The 16,740-nt window shown below is 38.8% G+C and overlaps 1 protein-coding gene across 6 annotated transcripts in view; it reads left to right on the forward strand.

Moving 5' to 3' along the window:
* scel (sciellin) overlaps window positions 1-16,740 on the forward strand; it is an 83,135-nt gene that overhangs the window by 49,585 nt on the left and 16,810 nt on the right. For 3 of the 6 annotated variants that reach the window (XM_060825920.1, XM_060825922.1, XM_060825925.1), the window contains 10 exons: window positions 1,773-1,862; window positions 3,880-3,948; window positions 4,551-4,625; window positions 5,558-5,641; window positions 7,627-7,710; window positions 8,045-8,122; window positions 9,502-9,573; window positions 10,781-10,855; window positions 14,472-14,552; window positions 16,528-16,605. In XM_060825920.1, coding sequence (XP_060681903.1) covers window positions 1,773-1,862; window positions 3,880-3,948; window positions 4,551-4,625; window positions 5,558-5,641; window positions 7,627-7,710; window positions 8,045-8,122; window positions 9,502-9,573; window positions 10,781-10,855; window positions 14,472-14,552; window positions 16,528-16,605 — 786 coding nt within the window. The remainder of the gene's footprint in view (window positions 1-1,772; window positions 1,863-3,879; window positions 3,949-4,550; window positions 4,626-5,557; window positions 5,642-7,626; window positions 7,711-8,044; window positions 8,123-9,501; window positions 9,574-10,780; window positions 10,856-14,471; window positions 14,553-16,527; window positions 16,606-16,740) is intronic. The other 3 variants (XM_060825921.1, XM_060825923.1, XM_060825924.1) reach the window with 3 other exon arrangements.

A 16,740-nucleotide genomic window follows, 5' to 3' on the forward strand; every position in this document is an offset into this window, starting at 1 on the left:
TTGGACATCTGGACAAAATGATTTTCTGGGACCAGAAACATTGAGACATTTTGTTTTTGTGGCAGCACAGCAGTGTATACCTCAAAGCCTTGTTGCTACAGAAGTCTAAGTCCATGCTCATCTTTCCAAAGAACTGATATATTAAAAAAAAGTTCTGGGAATTTTGATTTAGAATTAATTGGTAGAACTACTAAGAGGAACACTTCCCAAATCAATCAGCCCATCAGTCATTGACAGGAGAGACCAATAAAGGAAAATGCCAGTTCATGAAAATTGCTAAAAAGGAGACATACAGACAAAGTTTTCATCTTGCACTCATCAGGACATCAGGTCAAATACAAGAATGTCAAATTTCAAATGACTACGACAATTTATATTACAGGACAGCAGATTTGGCAATTCAAAGTTATTAGCAAAGGCATTGCCATAGATGAAGAAAGATGAAACTAAAGGCACTTTAAGTTCCCTTTTCTTCAATGGTTAAATTGTTGTGATCAATTGAGGTTGAGTACTCAGTAAGATAAATGCAAGATAAATGCAAAATTTGGATTTGAGTGTTAAAGTGCCAGAGCTTAGATGTTAAATATTACCCACAGACAACAATTTAGCAATTCCTGATTATATTATTTCATAGTCATTGCCCATTTTCTTTAAGATCTTTTCATTTCATAAATAATTTCTCCAGAAAAGGGAACCAATGGTGTGCCACAAGGATTGTTGCTGGGTCCACTGCATTTTTGTCATTTTTAAAAATAATTTGAATGTGAACTTAGGAGGTATAGTTAGTAAGTTTGCAGATGACGCCAAAATTGGAGGTGTAGTGTACAGCAAAGAAGATTACCTCAGATTAAAACAGGATCTTGATCAGATGGGCCAAGGAGTGGCAGGTGGAGTTTAATTTAGAGAAATGCAAGGCGCTGCATTTTGGGAAGGCAAACCAGGACAGGACTTATACACTTAATGGTAAGGTTCAGGGAAGTGTTGCTGAACAAAGAGACCTTGGAGTGCAGGTTCTTAGTTCCTGGAAAGTAGAGTCGCAGGTAGATAGGTTAATGAAAAAGGCGTTTGATATGCTTTCCTTTATTAGTCAGAGCATTGAGTTTAGGAGTTGGGAGGTCATGTTGCAGCTGTACAGGACATTGGCTGGGCCACTTCTAGAATATTGTGTGCAATTCTGGTGTCTTTCCTATCAGAAGGATGTTGTGAAACTTGAAAGAGTTCAGAAAAGATTTACAAAGATGTTGCCAGAGTTTGAGGGTTTGAGCTATAGGGAGAGGCTGAATGGGCTGAGGCTGTTTTCCCTGGAGTGCCAGAGGTTGATGGGTGACCTTATAGAGGGGCATGGATAGGAAAAATAGACAAGGTCTTTTCCCTGGGATGGGGGAGTCCAGAACTAGAGGGCATAGGTTTAGGGTGAGAGGGGAAAGATATAAAAGGGACCTAAGGGGCAAATATTTCACACAGTGGGCGGCGTGTGTATGGAATGAGCTGTCAGAGGAAGTGGTGGAGGTTAGTACAATTGCAGCATTAAAAAGGCATCTGGATGGGTGTATGAGTAGGGAAAGTTTAGAGGGATATGGGCCAAGTGGTGGCAAATGGGACTAGATTGGGTTTGAATATTTGATCAGCACGGACGAGTTGGACCGAAGGGTTTGTTTCCTTGCTGTCTGTCTCTATGACTCTATGACATAACTTTGAACATTATTAAGTTGTATCATTAATTCTAACCTATCACATGTAGAAACTGACATCCAGATTCTCTTAATTGGCAGGCCAATTTTGAAATGGGGTAGTCAGAAAGAAGAAACTTCTAGAAGTAGCTACACTCCAAAGAGTTCAACACTGGAACGAAATACTTCAAAGTGAGAAAATTGGAAACTTTAATTCTGCCTTTTAAAAAGAATTTATTTTATGCCATTTCACTGATTTTTCATAGTGCATGGTTGTTGAAACAGAGTTTCGTGTTCTAACAATAGAAAACAAATGGGTGTGTGTCTCTGTGTGTATTTAAACATTTCCTCTCTCCACACTGCTGTGGTAAGGTCATGCAGGGTACTGGGTGGAGCTGCATGTGTTCCTGTCCTTTTATTTTTCTTTGCCATAGATTTCAGAATATGACACTTGATCTGTGATTGTTTGTAAGTGCAGTTTGTGGTCAAGGCCCACACCTGCAATGTCAACTGGCCAAATTACCATTACAGTCGGAACTGTTGTAACACGTGTTTCTTCAACGTGAATTGGCTTTAACACGATTGAAGAGTTTAGACCGTAATTTGTAGAATGCAAACTTTCCTTATCTATATTGGTTATAACGCGATTCTGGCCCCGTCGGTTTAAATGGCATGGCTATGTTGATTTTTTTATAACACTACATTGCATGAAAATGGAACTATCGTGTTATAGCAGAACGACATGTGCTATGATCACAAGACAGCAATATAGTTATGATTTTAGAAGAGAAACTTTCCCCCTTTCTTCACTGAGACCAATTATTCTGACCAATGTTCTTGTATGATTAAACTCCTCATTTAAAGAACTCAAGATTTACAAGGATGTGTTAGGGTTGGAGGATTTGATCTATAGGGAGAGGCTGAATAGGCTGGGGCTGTTTTCCCTCGAGCATTGGAGCCTGACGGGTGATCTTATAGAGGTTTATAAAATCATGAGAGGCATGGATAGGATAAATAGGCACGGTCTTTTCCCTGGGGTGGGGGAGTCCAGAACTAGAGGGCATAGGTTTAGGGTGCGAGGGGTAAAATTTAAAAGGGACCTAAGGAGCAACATTTTCACACATAGGGTGGTGCTTGTATGGAATGAGCTGCCAGAGGAAGTGGTGGAGGCTGGTGCAACTATAACATTTAACATGCATCTGGATGAGTATATGAATAGGAAGGGCTTAGAGGGATATGGGCCAAATGCTGGCAAACGGGACTAGATTAAGTTAGGATATTTGGTCAGCATGGATGAGTTGGACTGGAGGATCTGTTTCCGTGCTGTATATCTCTATAACTCTATATATCTAAGAGGCTGAATATTCACATCCTGCTTAGCTCAGGAATAGGGGGGCCCTGAAAATGACAAAGCCAGTTGACATGCCAAGTTCCCACCCTGCTCCCCATGTGGGGCAATTTATTGAGTGCCGGTATTGTGCCAGGATGGCTGTCTGCACTATAGGAAAGGTGGGAGTTTGGGCTCACTCAGAGCCTTGTTGAGCAAGCTTTTGGGTGCAGAAGGGTGTGGGGATTTGTTTTCAGGTTAATTTCCTGAAGGGGACACCCTGTGACAGACTAGAGGTGTGCGCTCAGGAGTGCAGGCCTACTGGTCTGTTTTGGGGAGAAATTGAGGACTGCAGATGCTGGAGATCAGAGCTGAAAATATGTTGCTGGAAAAGTGCAGCAGGTCAGGCAGCATCCAAGGAGCAGGAGAATCGACATTTCGGGCATGTGCCCTTCTTCAGGTCTGTTTTGCCTGCTATCGTGTGGATAACAGCTATGAAGGGTGAGGGACTAACCCTTCCTCATGTCCTGCCCCCAACAATAGTGGCGTAACTGCTTCTTGTTGAGGTGCCCTTTCACTTATTTGTCATGAGATCAGTTGCTTCTCTGAAGCTTCAAATACTTTAATCATCCTTTGGCCTCAATGGCATTTCCAAAAACTCCAGTCTAACAGGAAAACCCTTTTCCTGCCAATTAAGAACTCACTCATGTGAAAATTTTGACTTTAATCTGTTACCTACATGAAGAGGGTTGGGAACACACAGACATTCCTGACTCATATTCAGCACATCAGGTCAACTGGAGCAACTAGAGTAATATGGTTGGTGACTCGCATTAAGTGCTAGGACTGTGGCTATAATCCAATTTGCTCACCTGTTTATAGAACACCCGTGAAAGCTGAATCTGAAAGTCTGATTGATCTGACACCTACCACTGAAAGTACAAGCAAGGGGTAAGTGCTGCAAACTATGGCTGACACTTTAGTGATAGGCTTTAATCAAATGTACACTTGACAGGATTACAGCTTTGCCCAATCAGGATTGTGCTCCTTCAGTCTTTCAATTACTTTACACACACTTCCATGTATCCTATCTTAAATGTCAATTGTCCACTATTTGATTAATATTAAGTCCTGTTATAGAAAATATTATTTCATCAATTTTCCAATTTTGCATCTTCTCCTGTCCTGGCAGTGTTTTCTATTGAATGAATCATGACTGGCACTCTGGTGCTCCAACTGAGTGGTAATTCTTCATGTGTGAACAGTGTGAGTTGTCAACCAATGACCATGGGGACATTAAATAAATATCATGACATGGCCACCTAATTTACCAAAGTAATCAGGTTCTTGTTTAGGATGTGCTTCAGTTCTGTTTCAATATGCAAGTATGACATTATGGCGAACAAAAAAAAAGCATGTTAACATTCAAATGGAATTCAACAAAATCAGTGTTTACACATTAAATAAATCTGGCTGTCACTGGAATCATTAAAACAGATATATAGTGAACACTGGAATCGATGATGATAGTATATTTTCCTTTCTGTTTTCAGGTCAGATTTTATATCGAAGGTTGGAAGCAAAAGCCTAATTGATCTTTCAATCACTCCACAGCCATCAAAGACAAAGTAAGATTACAGTCAATGTTACTTGAAGCCAGAGTAAGAATTGCAATATCATTTATCAAAACTCACGCGCATTTAGAAGCTTTGAAGACTGAGTTCAAAATGTTCTGAAAATTACTACAGATTTGAGTACTTGGTGGAATATATAGAATAACAGTTGACTATAAATGGAGGCACAGAGTGCAGAAGTTATGAGAAATGTCGACATAACAATGTAGGAACTCAGTTGGAATACTGTGTCTATTTGTAAGCATCACACTTTAGAAAGTGCATCAAGGCTTTAGAGGGAATCAGAGGAGCTTTACCACTAGGGATGAGTGGGTTTCAGTTATCTGGAAAAATTTGAGAATCTGGGATTGTTCCGCCTGAAATAGAAAAGATGAATGTGAAATTTAAAGGACGCATTCCAAATTATAAATAGCTTTCACAAGAGCAGGTGAGGACAAACTGTTTCCTCTGGTAGAAGGTCCGGTGATTACAGAAAATAGATTAAATGTAATCCTCAAAATAAAATCCGCTGGGAGGTTGGCAGCAGAAGTGGAGAAAAATCTTCTTATTCATCGAATTATAACATTCTGGAATGTATAGCCTGGGAAGGTTATGGATGTAGATTTAATTTAATATTTACAGGAGATTTAGATTTTAAAAAGTTGAAAACCAAACTAAATTACAAGTCTTTGGAGAGAGATTAGGGAGTGGGACAAATCTGTCGACTTTTTCAGACATCCTAGACAGAAGTATCTTGGGTCGAATGGCCTCCTCCTGTGCTGAGTAATTTTATGACTATATGACTGACACTTTGCTGAAATGTTGAGGTAGGACATATCTTGGGCATTTCTAAAAAAAAATCTAATTTACCTTGTAATATAAAATAATGTTGGGAAATTGCAGTAATGTTGGAATTGTGGCTTTTGCCAATTTTGCTCTTGTTTAAGAAGTCCGGTTGCTACTCCAACTACTCCAGTTAGAACTTCAAGTCTGATTGATCTGTCACCATCCTCTCCAGCCAAATCTAAGAGGTAAGTTTGGGAGTGCCTTCCTCCAGTTGACATATTGCAGTTGGATCAGGTAGTTAGCACCATTTTATATTTCCTCAAAAACAAGTTCATGTTTAAAATAATGATACAGTTCCATTCTTCGTGAACACATGAAAATGCAGTCAGGAATTATTGGTGCTTTTTATTCTTCTAACAAGCCTGAATATAATGGTTAGGATCCACTGTTATCCCTTGGGTGATTTCGTTTTGGCTAAACTGAGTCAATAATTGAACCTGAAGTATTGATTGTGATGTACCTGCTCATGGTTAATCAGATACCCTGTTGTCAAGGACGCAACACTTCTAATATGTCCACCTATACCAGGTATATTGTCAGCACATACATAATGGTGTTGTAGGCGACAGTGAGAACTGCAGATGCTAGAGATTAGAGTCAAGATTGGAGTGGTGCTGGAAAAGCACAGCAGGTCAGGCAGCATCCAAGGAGCAGGAAAATCAACGTTTTGGGTAGGAGCCCTTCATCAGGAATATATAGAATGGTGTTCTGATAGCAATTCAATGAATTACAGAATCATGGCAAACACCATTCTGGATTCGTGTCTGCTGTGGCAGAAACATTTAACTGGCTGCCTAACTATTGGATTACTGATACACTATTGATTTTTCTGTCATCATTGTACCTCCTTGTCTAACTGAGCCAGCCACTGTAACTTGAACTTGGCTCTGACTACTCCCCAGTTGCACCATCATACTCATCAGTATTCAGAGCTGAATAATGGTTCAGAAGTGGGGTGTGCTGAGACCACTTCTGCCTGAGAGGTGACCTTATAAAAGTTTATAAAATCATGAGAGGCATGAATAGGGTAAATAGACAAGGTCTTTTCCCTGGATTGGGGGAGTCCAGAACTAGAGGGCATAGGTTTAAGGTGAGGGGGAAGATTTAAAAGGGACCTAAGGGGCAACGTTTTCACGCAGATGGTGGTGCATGCATGGAATAAGCTGCCAGAGGAAGTGGTGGAGACCGGTACAATTACAACATTTAAAAGGCATCTAGATGAGTATATGAATTGGAAGGGTTTAGAGGGATATGGGCCAAGTGGTGGCAAATGGGACTAGGTTATGTTAGGATATTTGGTTGGCATGGACGATTTGGACTGAGGGGTCTGTTTCCATGCTGTTCATCTCTATGACTCTATGACTGCACAGCACATGCACTCTCAAGAATTTCCAAAAAAGATGCAATAATAATAAACTTTACAATGATTAAAAAAACCTGAAGTAATAATAAATTGACTAATAATTTACTCTTTACTAGTTCTGTTAAACCTTATTTGAAGCTTCTCTTTCCCTTGTGGAATGAATTCACACATGAAGCAAATTTATAATTTTACGATGAATCAATGGATATGGGTACAATTGAAATATATTGGAAAATACATAGATAGGACATGTTTGGTGGGGTATGGGCCAGGTGCAGGCAGCTGGGACTAGTTTGGGGTTATGGTTGGCATGGATCAGTTAGACCCAAGCATCTGTTTCCATGCTGTATGACTTGGTCTATATCTCACTCAGGCACAGTCTTCTGACTACACACTCCTAACTGACATCACAGTTTGAAATATTCATCCCTTATGTCTGATGAATCATGAGTTAGTACAATAATTAACACCAGTTGAACCAACAACTTTCATTTGATTGACAGATAACTGTCACCACGAGACAGGAACCTGTTTAACAAGGCAGTTTTAGATACTTGAAAGTTGTTCATTCAATGTCAGAGCGTGGCTCTTAATTTATATTTAAACTTGAAAAAGATTTAGCAGAAATTACTGTATGAATCAAATTCACTCCTGCACTTGGTCTGCATCTCTCTCAGCTGTAGTCTTCTGACCATGCATTCCTTATTGACCTTGCTAATTAATAAAAGATATATAATTATCAATTAAGTGTTAATGTGCTCTGCAGTGACTTTACACAGCCTTCAGTTAAATCATTTATTTTAACAGAAACAGTGGTGAGTGGGACAATACCAGCTATTCCACAACTACAAGCACGAAAACATCCTTTGACCCAACTTCAAGAAAGTCAAGGTATCACATTATATAGTGTGTTATTTAAAGCAATTATTTCTTCCTGGGATAAAGTAACAATTTGCATTTTCCCATGAATGGAATGGAAATCCATTGAGTATGTAATGGGCTAGTGATCAACTTCCTTTTTTACTACCTGTGTTCAGCAATTTACTTATGATCAGAGACCACCCTCAAGTTCCTACTAAACAGTGGGTCTCCAATCAGGAATTTTAACCAAGCAAAGGTATTTGTCAAAGGTGGTTTAAGAGGGGGAAAATTAAAGTAGATTATTACTTTATAAATGTGATTGAGTGTTCAATCTGGTGTTTGAAACAAACAATTTTTTGAATAGGAACAGTGGAAACTGGGATGAATCCAGCTCATACACCACTACAAGTACAAAGTCAACCTTCAACCCAAGGAACTCAAGGTACTTTGACAGCAACTTGAAATATCAAAGATAGACAAGCTCTTCTTGTAAGTTGCCTAGTGTAATAAGTGTAGATGTTCTGCAGGTATATGGGAACAACACTTAAGTCCAAATAGATTGGTTGGGCTTAGGCTTTGTAAACTAGCGAATGTAAATTTGAAGTTCTGAGATAGATGATGGTAGAACTTGGAGTTTGTGGCTCTAACCAACAATAATGCCCTGAATTCCTGGCATGAGATACAAGTTGCAGAACAAAACAGGCAAACAGGTTCCAAGGAGAAGAAATATGATCCCAAAATGAGGGAATATGTTGCCAAAAAGAAGAGAAATAGTTCAGCATGTAGCTCCTAGAAAATTCCTAGAAATTAAATAGAGATGGCAAGTTTAATATTGAGGGATGGGACAACTTTAGGGAAGGAAACTATTAAGTTTATGTTTTTCTGTGGGCTGTCATAAACATCTGGTTTTATTTTTACTTTAACTTGAGGGCACAACGCTGATTGGTACAAGTCTGATTTGAGTCTCATTGATGTCAATATGCAGGTCATTGGATGACTATCAGTAGTGACCCCTGGCTGATTTTATGTTCTCTCATGTCTGATGGTTTTGGGTGAACTTAAGTAACAGTGGCTACTTTTCCAGTTTTAGTGTATTTAACTTTTGGGGAAAGGAATTTTTTTAAAAAATTCACTGATACAAAATTAGATTTTTGTCTTCTTCAAATGATCAATAAGGTAACTACCAGAATATCTGACTATCTTGGAACCCGCTTGAGTTTTTCTTATTCTTTGAACTCAATATAGAGAAAATCAGATAAGTTTTACAGCAGCTAATAGCCTGCTTTCCAGATTACAGGCAGTGTGAAAGTAACTTTCACATGACCTAAGTCATCTTTGGTGATAATCTTAAGCAGTGGGAATCCAGTTCGTAAATTTGATTAAGAGATGTGGGTAGCTTTGAGATTGGGAAAATGGAGAAAGTCTCAATAAATAATTAATTTTAACATTAGTGAGTTTTGAGAAGATTTGTAGCTCAGGTTAGGTTCCAGATGTAGGTTTGCTTGATGAGCTGGAAGGTTCGTTTTCTGACATTTCGTCACCATACTAGGTAACATCTTCGGTGAGTCTCCAAAAGAAGCACTGGTGGTGTCACCTACTTTCTATTTATATGTTTGAGTTTCCTCAGGTTGGTGATGTTATTTCCTGTGGTGACATAATTTCCTATGGTGATGTCATTTCCTGATCTTTTTCTTATGGGGTGGCAAATGGGACCTAGGTCAATGTGTTTGTTGATAGAGTTCTGGTTGGAATGCCATGCAAAATAATTTTAATATTTTCAGTGTGGTCTATGAAATATCTTTTGCTTTTTCACATCAACAGTGGAGACTGGGATGAAGTCAACTCCTACACTACAACAAGCACAAAAACATCCTTCAACCCAAGAGGTTCAAGGTATGTTGATAGAATATGATGTTATGTATTACAGTTTGCTTCTCTAACTGAATTTGTAGTTTGCAACAGAATTGCACTTACTTGTCAAGATTGCAAAGGGAAGTATTTAGAAATTTCTTTTAAGCTTTTGGGTGGAATTTTCCATTTATTACCTTCGAGCCTCCTGATTTTTCTCCCATTGTGAGCAGCAATTCTGCTCTTTCCTGTTGAAATGGCTGGGCATGGTGTGAGTGCCAAGTTAAGCAATCATGGTGGATCTGAAAAGTCAAGCTTACTCCCATCTTCAGTGTATTCTTATACCATAAATCTCAGTTTGTAATGGACTGTTTCCACCATAGCTCAGGTCACATTCACTTTTGGTCTCATATCCACTTCCTTTGCTGAGATGGCTGTAGATTTTCCTTCTTGATCTTGCACGTGAAGTCAGTAAGAGTGAGAAATCCATGTTTCTCCATTTTTCAGAGAAATTGTTGCTTGGTTTATTTTACAGCCTATTCTAATTAAAAATTGTAAGAATTACTTGCTCTGAATGTGATCGTTCCTTCATTTGTCAAGATTAGTAGCCTCACTGACCTCAAGTGGAGCTGTCTTGTCTTGTGCATTCTAAGCTTTCTTTACAAGCTTTAAGTCCTCTTCTTTTGGTCAAATACTGCAGGACATTTAAAGTTCATTATTCATGTCCCAATGGCCATGTTAATTAAAGAATTTTTTACAAGTTCCATTTTTTTTCTCATCAACAATATATCTTGTGCTTATGTAAAAAGCAATGGATAAGAAAATTTCTTGTAACTAATACAGAAATGTGTATTGATGTAAAAGTCTCACTCAATATGGGAGCAATATATAAGGTTGGATGAATTGGATGGATTTGAGGTTCACAGGCAAATGCTGAAACACTTTGACACTCTGGGATATTGTATCAAGCAATGATAAAATCTGGAGTTTTTGTCTGTGATCACTGATGACCTGAATTTATGACTTTTGGATTATAGCAGGGAAACATGTTTCCAAGACAAGTGAAAGTATTTCAGCCTCTCACTTATAGTGTGAAGTTCTTGAAACTAAGTATAAAGAATGTAATAATCCAAGGTGTAGAATTGCATGGTCTAGTTGGAAGAAAAAATATATGAATAATCCTTTCTAAGGCATTACCCTTTGCAGTGGCTGGTTGAGATACCATTTTCATTTTGTTTTCTCTTTTGAATAGCAGTAATGAGGACTGGGACAACACCAACTCCTACACCACAACAAACACAAAGACAACTTATGATACAAGCTCCAGGTATTGCACAGTACAATTAAGATCGTTATATCAAATGATATCTAATGTAGTCAATTCGTGGTTTTTATCAATTTTTAATCTGGCTTTTTGTACAATTTGATTGCAATAAAAATAAAAACCAGAACAAAGACCATTTTCTTGCATCTGTTTCAGCAAACTACACTAAGCAAAAATACCCCATTGTTTCCTTTGTAAATGTTTTGCTCATCTTCAAAATCTATGAAGTTTTAATTGAATATAATATTGCTCTCTGGCTATTGGCATTATCTTTAACAGGGAGAGTAATTGCTTAATTGTTAACTCAAGACTGAGAATCATGAGACAGTTTGACCATGAGGGGGGCCTCAAAGTCAAAGTTAAATACACATTTACTCATGTCTACTGTTCAGCAGACATCACTCATTAATGCAATAAATTAAGAGTCAGTTCAGATTATAAACTCAAGAAGACTTTTTTTCCCTCACCAAGGGGTCACCAAATTAGCCATGGGCCAATTTTAGGTCTTTGCTTTTTGTTTTGCTGGCTGAGATATCCTGATTATTTTTAAAGTTAGCCTCTACTTTTTGTCATTTACCTAAATGATTTGGATGCGAGCATAAGAGGTACAGTTAGTAAGTTTGCAGATGACACCAAAATTGGAAGTGTAGTGGACAGCGAAGAGGGTTACCTCAGATTACAAGAGGATCTGGACCAGATGGACCAATGGGCCAATGGGCTGAGAAGTGGCAGATGGAGTTCAATTCAGATAAATGCGAGGTGCTGCATTTTGGGAAAGCAAATCTTAGCAGGATTTATACACTTGATGGTAAGGTCCTAGGGAGTGTTGCTGAACAAAGACACCTTGGAGTGCAGGTTCATAGCTCCTTGAAAGTGGAGGCACAGGTAGATAGGATAGTGAAAAAGGCGTTTGGTATGCTTTCCTTTATTGGTACAGAATATGGGAGGTCATGTTGCGGCTGTACAGGACTTTGGTTAGGTCACTGTTGGAATATTGAATACAATTCTGGTCTCCTTCCTATCAGAAAGATGTTGTGAAACTTGAAAGGGTTCAGAAAAGATTTGCAAGGATGTTGCCAGGGTTGGGGGATTTGAGCTAAGGGGAGAGGCTGAACAGGCTGGGGCTGTTTTCCCTGGAGCGTCGGAGGCTGAGGGGTGACCTTATAGAGGTTTACAAAATTATGAGGAGCATGGATAGGATAAATAGGCAAAGTCTTTTCCCTGGGGTCAGGGAGTTCAGAACTAGAGAGCATAGGTTTAGGGTGAGCGGGGAAAGATATAAAAGAGACCTAAGGGGCAACTTTTTCACGCAGAGGGTGGTACATGTATGGAATGAGCTGCCAGAGGATGTGGTGGAGGCTGGTACAATTGCAACATTTAAGAGGCATTTGGATGGGTATATGAATAGAAAGGGTTTGGAGGGACATGGGCCGGGTGCTGGCAGGTGGGACTAGATTGGGTTGGGATATCTGGTCGGCATAGATGGGTTGGACCGAAGGGTCTGTTTCCATGCTGTACATCTCTATGACTCTATGACTCTATGACTCTTCCAAGAACTATGGTGAGAAATAAATATTTGTTTTTATTAGGTTTTGAATGTTCTGAGATTGAAGTCTTGAGGATTGCGAGAAATCTAACCTGACCTAAGTAATCTTGGCCAGATGCCAATAATCTTCATCCTTACAGACTGCTCACCCAATGAAGGAATCAAAATTTGGCTGGCCAATTTCATGAATAAGCTACAATACTCTTGATAGATATGAGCCTGGACCCTGCTGGAGGGGACAATTAATTTATAGAGGCAGGTTGACACAAACATTATTGCGTGCACATATACAATACTTGTCTTTCTTGTGTCAATGGAATGTCTAGTATCAATTCCATCATTTGAGGTAAAGTGGGTCAAGTTACTCCTGACCCCAACCATAGACTCTTATTTCCCATGATATGAGGTGTTTCCAGAATTTTTTTTTTTCATTTTGGCAAATCTTCCTTCAGGGCTGCAGACGACTTCTTTAGTCTATTCTTTCCATGACAAATTCCACTTGTTTATCATGAACATATCTTAATATTCGAAAAAAAACCCACTTCAATCCAGTAGCGTTCTATATCTCGAGGCATTTCTCATCAGCAAAATCTTCCTTCTCTCCAATCCAAATAAGGGATGCAAGAACAGATTTATAAAGGGTGTGCTATTAAAGTTTTTGCTACTTTGTTCAAAGTGTACCTGGTCTCCTTTTTAACAGTGAGTTGTGACTATTGGGGGTACAGTGACAGGAAAATATTGCTGGTGTTGGAAATTTGAATCAAAAACATAATGCTGGAGACACATAGCCGGCCTGGCAGCATCTGTGGTCAAAAATTCAGGGTTAACATTTCAAGTTCAGTGACCCCTTATCAAGTCTGACAAAAGATTGCTGGTCTCAATGTCAACCATGTCTTTTGCTTGACAGATGCTGCCAGCCCTGTTTGTTTTTTCAGCACTCCCTGTTTTTGTTTCAGATAGTGACACAATTTTGCTACATTCATAATACAATCACAGAGATGGGTGGAAACGAAATTCAACTGAAATTTTGGAATGACAAGCTAGTCCTGGCAGTGGGGACCAGGACAACAACCAGTGATTGTTGTAAAACCAATCTGCCTTCAAGGGAAGGAAATCTACCATCATTACATGGTCTGGCCCACATGTAATTCTCGACCAAGAACTGTGCAGACGGTTCTGAAATGGTCGAGTAAACCACTCAATTTAAAGATCATCAGAGATTGGCAATAAACGTTGGACTTTGTGGCATAGCCCACATTTTATGATAGAATTTAAAAAGAGACTGGAGGAATGCCAATTCTGCTTTTCGTACAATCACAGAAACATCTACTGAGGTAATTTTGAAAACCCAAAGCTAATGGTCAGTCCCACAATGGATGCATTTTATGGTTGCATTTCGTTTGTCTTTAATTCCCAATTCAGTGAATATTTCATGCAGATTGAAGCCCTGCACTTAGTGATGCAAGAAGAATAGTCTATCTGACAAAAAATATGGTCAAATAAGGAGAAATCCATAAATGATCCAGGAAGAAGCATGGAGATTATATTATGTTTCCTTTTTATGCTGGAAGATTGTAAATTTAAAGCCCATCAACACCTCTTTCTGGAATTCCTTTAAGTAAATGCAATCATGGAAATCTTTCACATTGTAAAGTAATTAACTCTGATGCTGCAGAAATGATTTTGCTAGCTAAGGTAACATATGTCAAGCTCAGTGAGAAGCAATAAAACCATATTTTAAGAATCATTATGAATCTCCACATGTAAGACATTGAGTTGGGCCATGACTACAATTTGAGGCATAAATTTATACTTATTCATAATTAACGTAAATGCAGGAACTTCACATTCTCTAGTTCTTCTGTCCGTTGGTTGAATGTTGCTAATAAATGGTGGAGCTGTCATGAAATTCTTGAAAAAGACCAAGGGAAAACAGAGCACATCTTGTTTTGCACTGAAAATGAACACTACCTTGCATTTACAGTATTGTCACATCTCACAATATCAGAAAATTACAGAGGAATTTTGCAAGCAAAATTAGAAAACAAATCATTAATTGTGTCTTCATTGTAGGTCTACGAGTGAACATGCTCTTCCCAAAGATGAACCTTACAAAACACCAACTTCTTATACCAAATCAAGCAGGACTTTCAGGTACAAACTTTGTGCCTCTGTCAATATTTTAATGCACATCAACTGAAATGACCTTGCCTTAATTTATGGCCCAAACTAATTTCACTAGCATGTGCCTTAAAGAATACCAAATTATAGTTTAACTAAAAATTGTGAGATCTGTCTAGACAAGTGGTTAATTGTACATTAATTTGATGATAGCACACTGAGAATACATAGATTCCTGGAGGATTAGGCTGACTGTGAAGTCGTTTAAAAATGTCAGCTGGATCCCAGTCCTGAGGGTCTTGCTCCTATTCCCAATATTGGCAACTTTTGCCAGTACGGGTTCAGGGTGAATGTTTTGAGCCCACATCCTACACAATCACCAGGCTGGCTCTATTGCAGTGTTCGGCACCTCATAGCAGTTCTGGTGTTGGGCCAGATTCTGGCTGACTCATTATTCACAGCTCTTCAAGAGAAGCTGTGAAACATTGTCTGGATCCATTATCGAAAGGAAACTTTAAAAGGTGCTGCCCATGCCCGACACACCACTTCATGTTCCAAATGTGTCATCCAATACACTCTCAAGGTCTTCAAGCCACTTCCAGGCTTCTCATTCCTCAGAAATGGCTTCCATACCTTCTTGGTACCCTCCATGGACCTTTCATTACCATTCAGCATGTACAGAAACATGAAGTTTATAATAAAAATGGCAAGTGTTGAAATTGTGAGAAAAAATATTAGAATTTTCTTTGTCAAAACACACACAAATTATAAATTTGTCAATCAGACCAGATCGATATAAATAGTTTCACCCAGCTCACACCTCTTAATACTGATAAAATAGAACCTAGAAGGAAAACTTAGTGTAACCTAATAAAGATGTCAAGTAAGCACGTAAACACTCCTTTGAATTATCCTATCAGACCTCTGCTGACTTAAAACATTTGTGAATCTTGGAGTTCGGCCAGGAATTCATAGTAAATTCATCTAGGATCTATATTAACAGAAAGCACTAGTCAGACATCTAGTTCTCTCCCTAACATCAGGTATATGAGGGATGAAAGCTAAAGAGTGTGATAACTTCTAACACACTGGGCTAATGTCCCAGAAAACTAAGGCAGTCCTTTCAACACTTGCTGACCCCATGATCTGTAACTGGGGTCACGGGGCCCAAATCTTTCCTGCTCTGCCCACACCCCTTCCTGGAAAAAAGATCTCTATAACAGGGAGGTGGTCCTCTAAATCTGAACATTTCCAACCTTGAACTACCCACTTTGTGGATGTAAATTCAGCTCATTCAGTTCATGTTGACAGTCCCCATCAAAGCTTTGTTATATCCTCCAACAAATCTTCAGATGCAGAGGATTCTTAACATTTGTTGACATTTTACTATGGGTGCTATTCAGAACATTTGTATGTACCAAGGAATCTGGGATGCACAAAGGATGCACTGAGGTAGGAAACTTGGCATCTAAAACAAAGGTAAATGATGTGAGTTTTTCTTCCAGTGTTCAAGAGTTACCATGGAAACAGCTTGGCCTCTGCTCAAATTGGGCTGCATCAAGTGTACGGCAAAGAGACAGGACCTTTAGCCTTTCCTACCCTACTTCATCTAAACGTATCTTCCTCATTAGTTGAGTTCGAGTCTTTTGAGTTTGAAAGGTTGCACACCACAACCATGTTGATGTAGAAAATGAGAGACAGGATTGGCAAATATGATTCTTAATTCTGTCATTATGTCATAATTGTGGTCAACTCATTAATCATAAATTGGGATAATTTCACAATTTTTTATTATTGTATCTCCATTATTTGCCTTCAATGCATCTTATAGATACTATTTTACACAGTTAGTCAAAAGTAACATTGACCTTCAGTGTGTCAGTTTATCATTTAATAATTCATATGGTATACAACACAGTTCAGGTTCACCAATTCACGGTACCTATGTTCAGTGAGATGTATACATCAGTTAATATAAATATCTTTAATTAATGTTTGTCTCTTTCAGCTCTAATTCACTTAAAGATAAAAGCCCAACTGTAAAGCCAGATCTGTATGAATCTCGATCATCCTACAAGGAAAACAGGTATTTTTATGAACTCCCTGTAATCTCTCTCTCTACCCTGGCACCCCCCACCGACTCTCCTTCCTTCCTGCTTATGTCAGATCACCCTATGCTTTGTGAGTTTATTGTAAAGACCAGATTATTCTCTTTATCTCT

The sequence above is a fragment of the Hemiscyllium ocellatum genome, chromosome 6 (genome assembly GCF_020745735.1).
Source record: "Hemiscyllium ocellatum isolate sHemOce1 chromosome 6, sHemOce1.pat.X.cur, whole genome shotgun sequence".
Classification (NCBI taxonomy): domain Eukaryota; kingdom Metazoa; phylum Chordata; class Chondrichthyes; order Orectolobiformes; family Hemiscylliidae; genus Hemiscyllium; species Hemiscyllium ocellatum.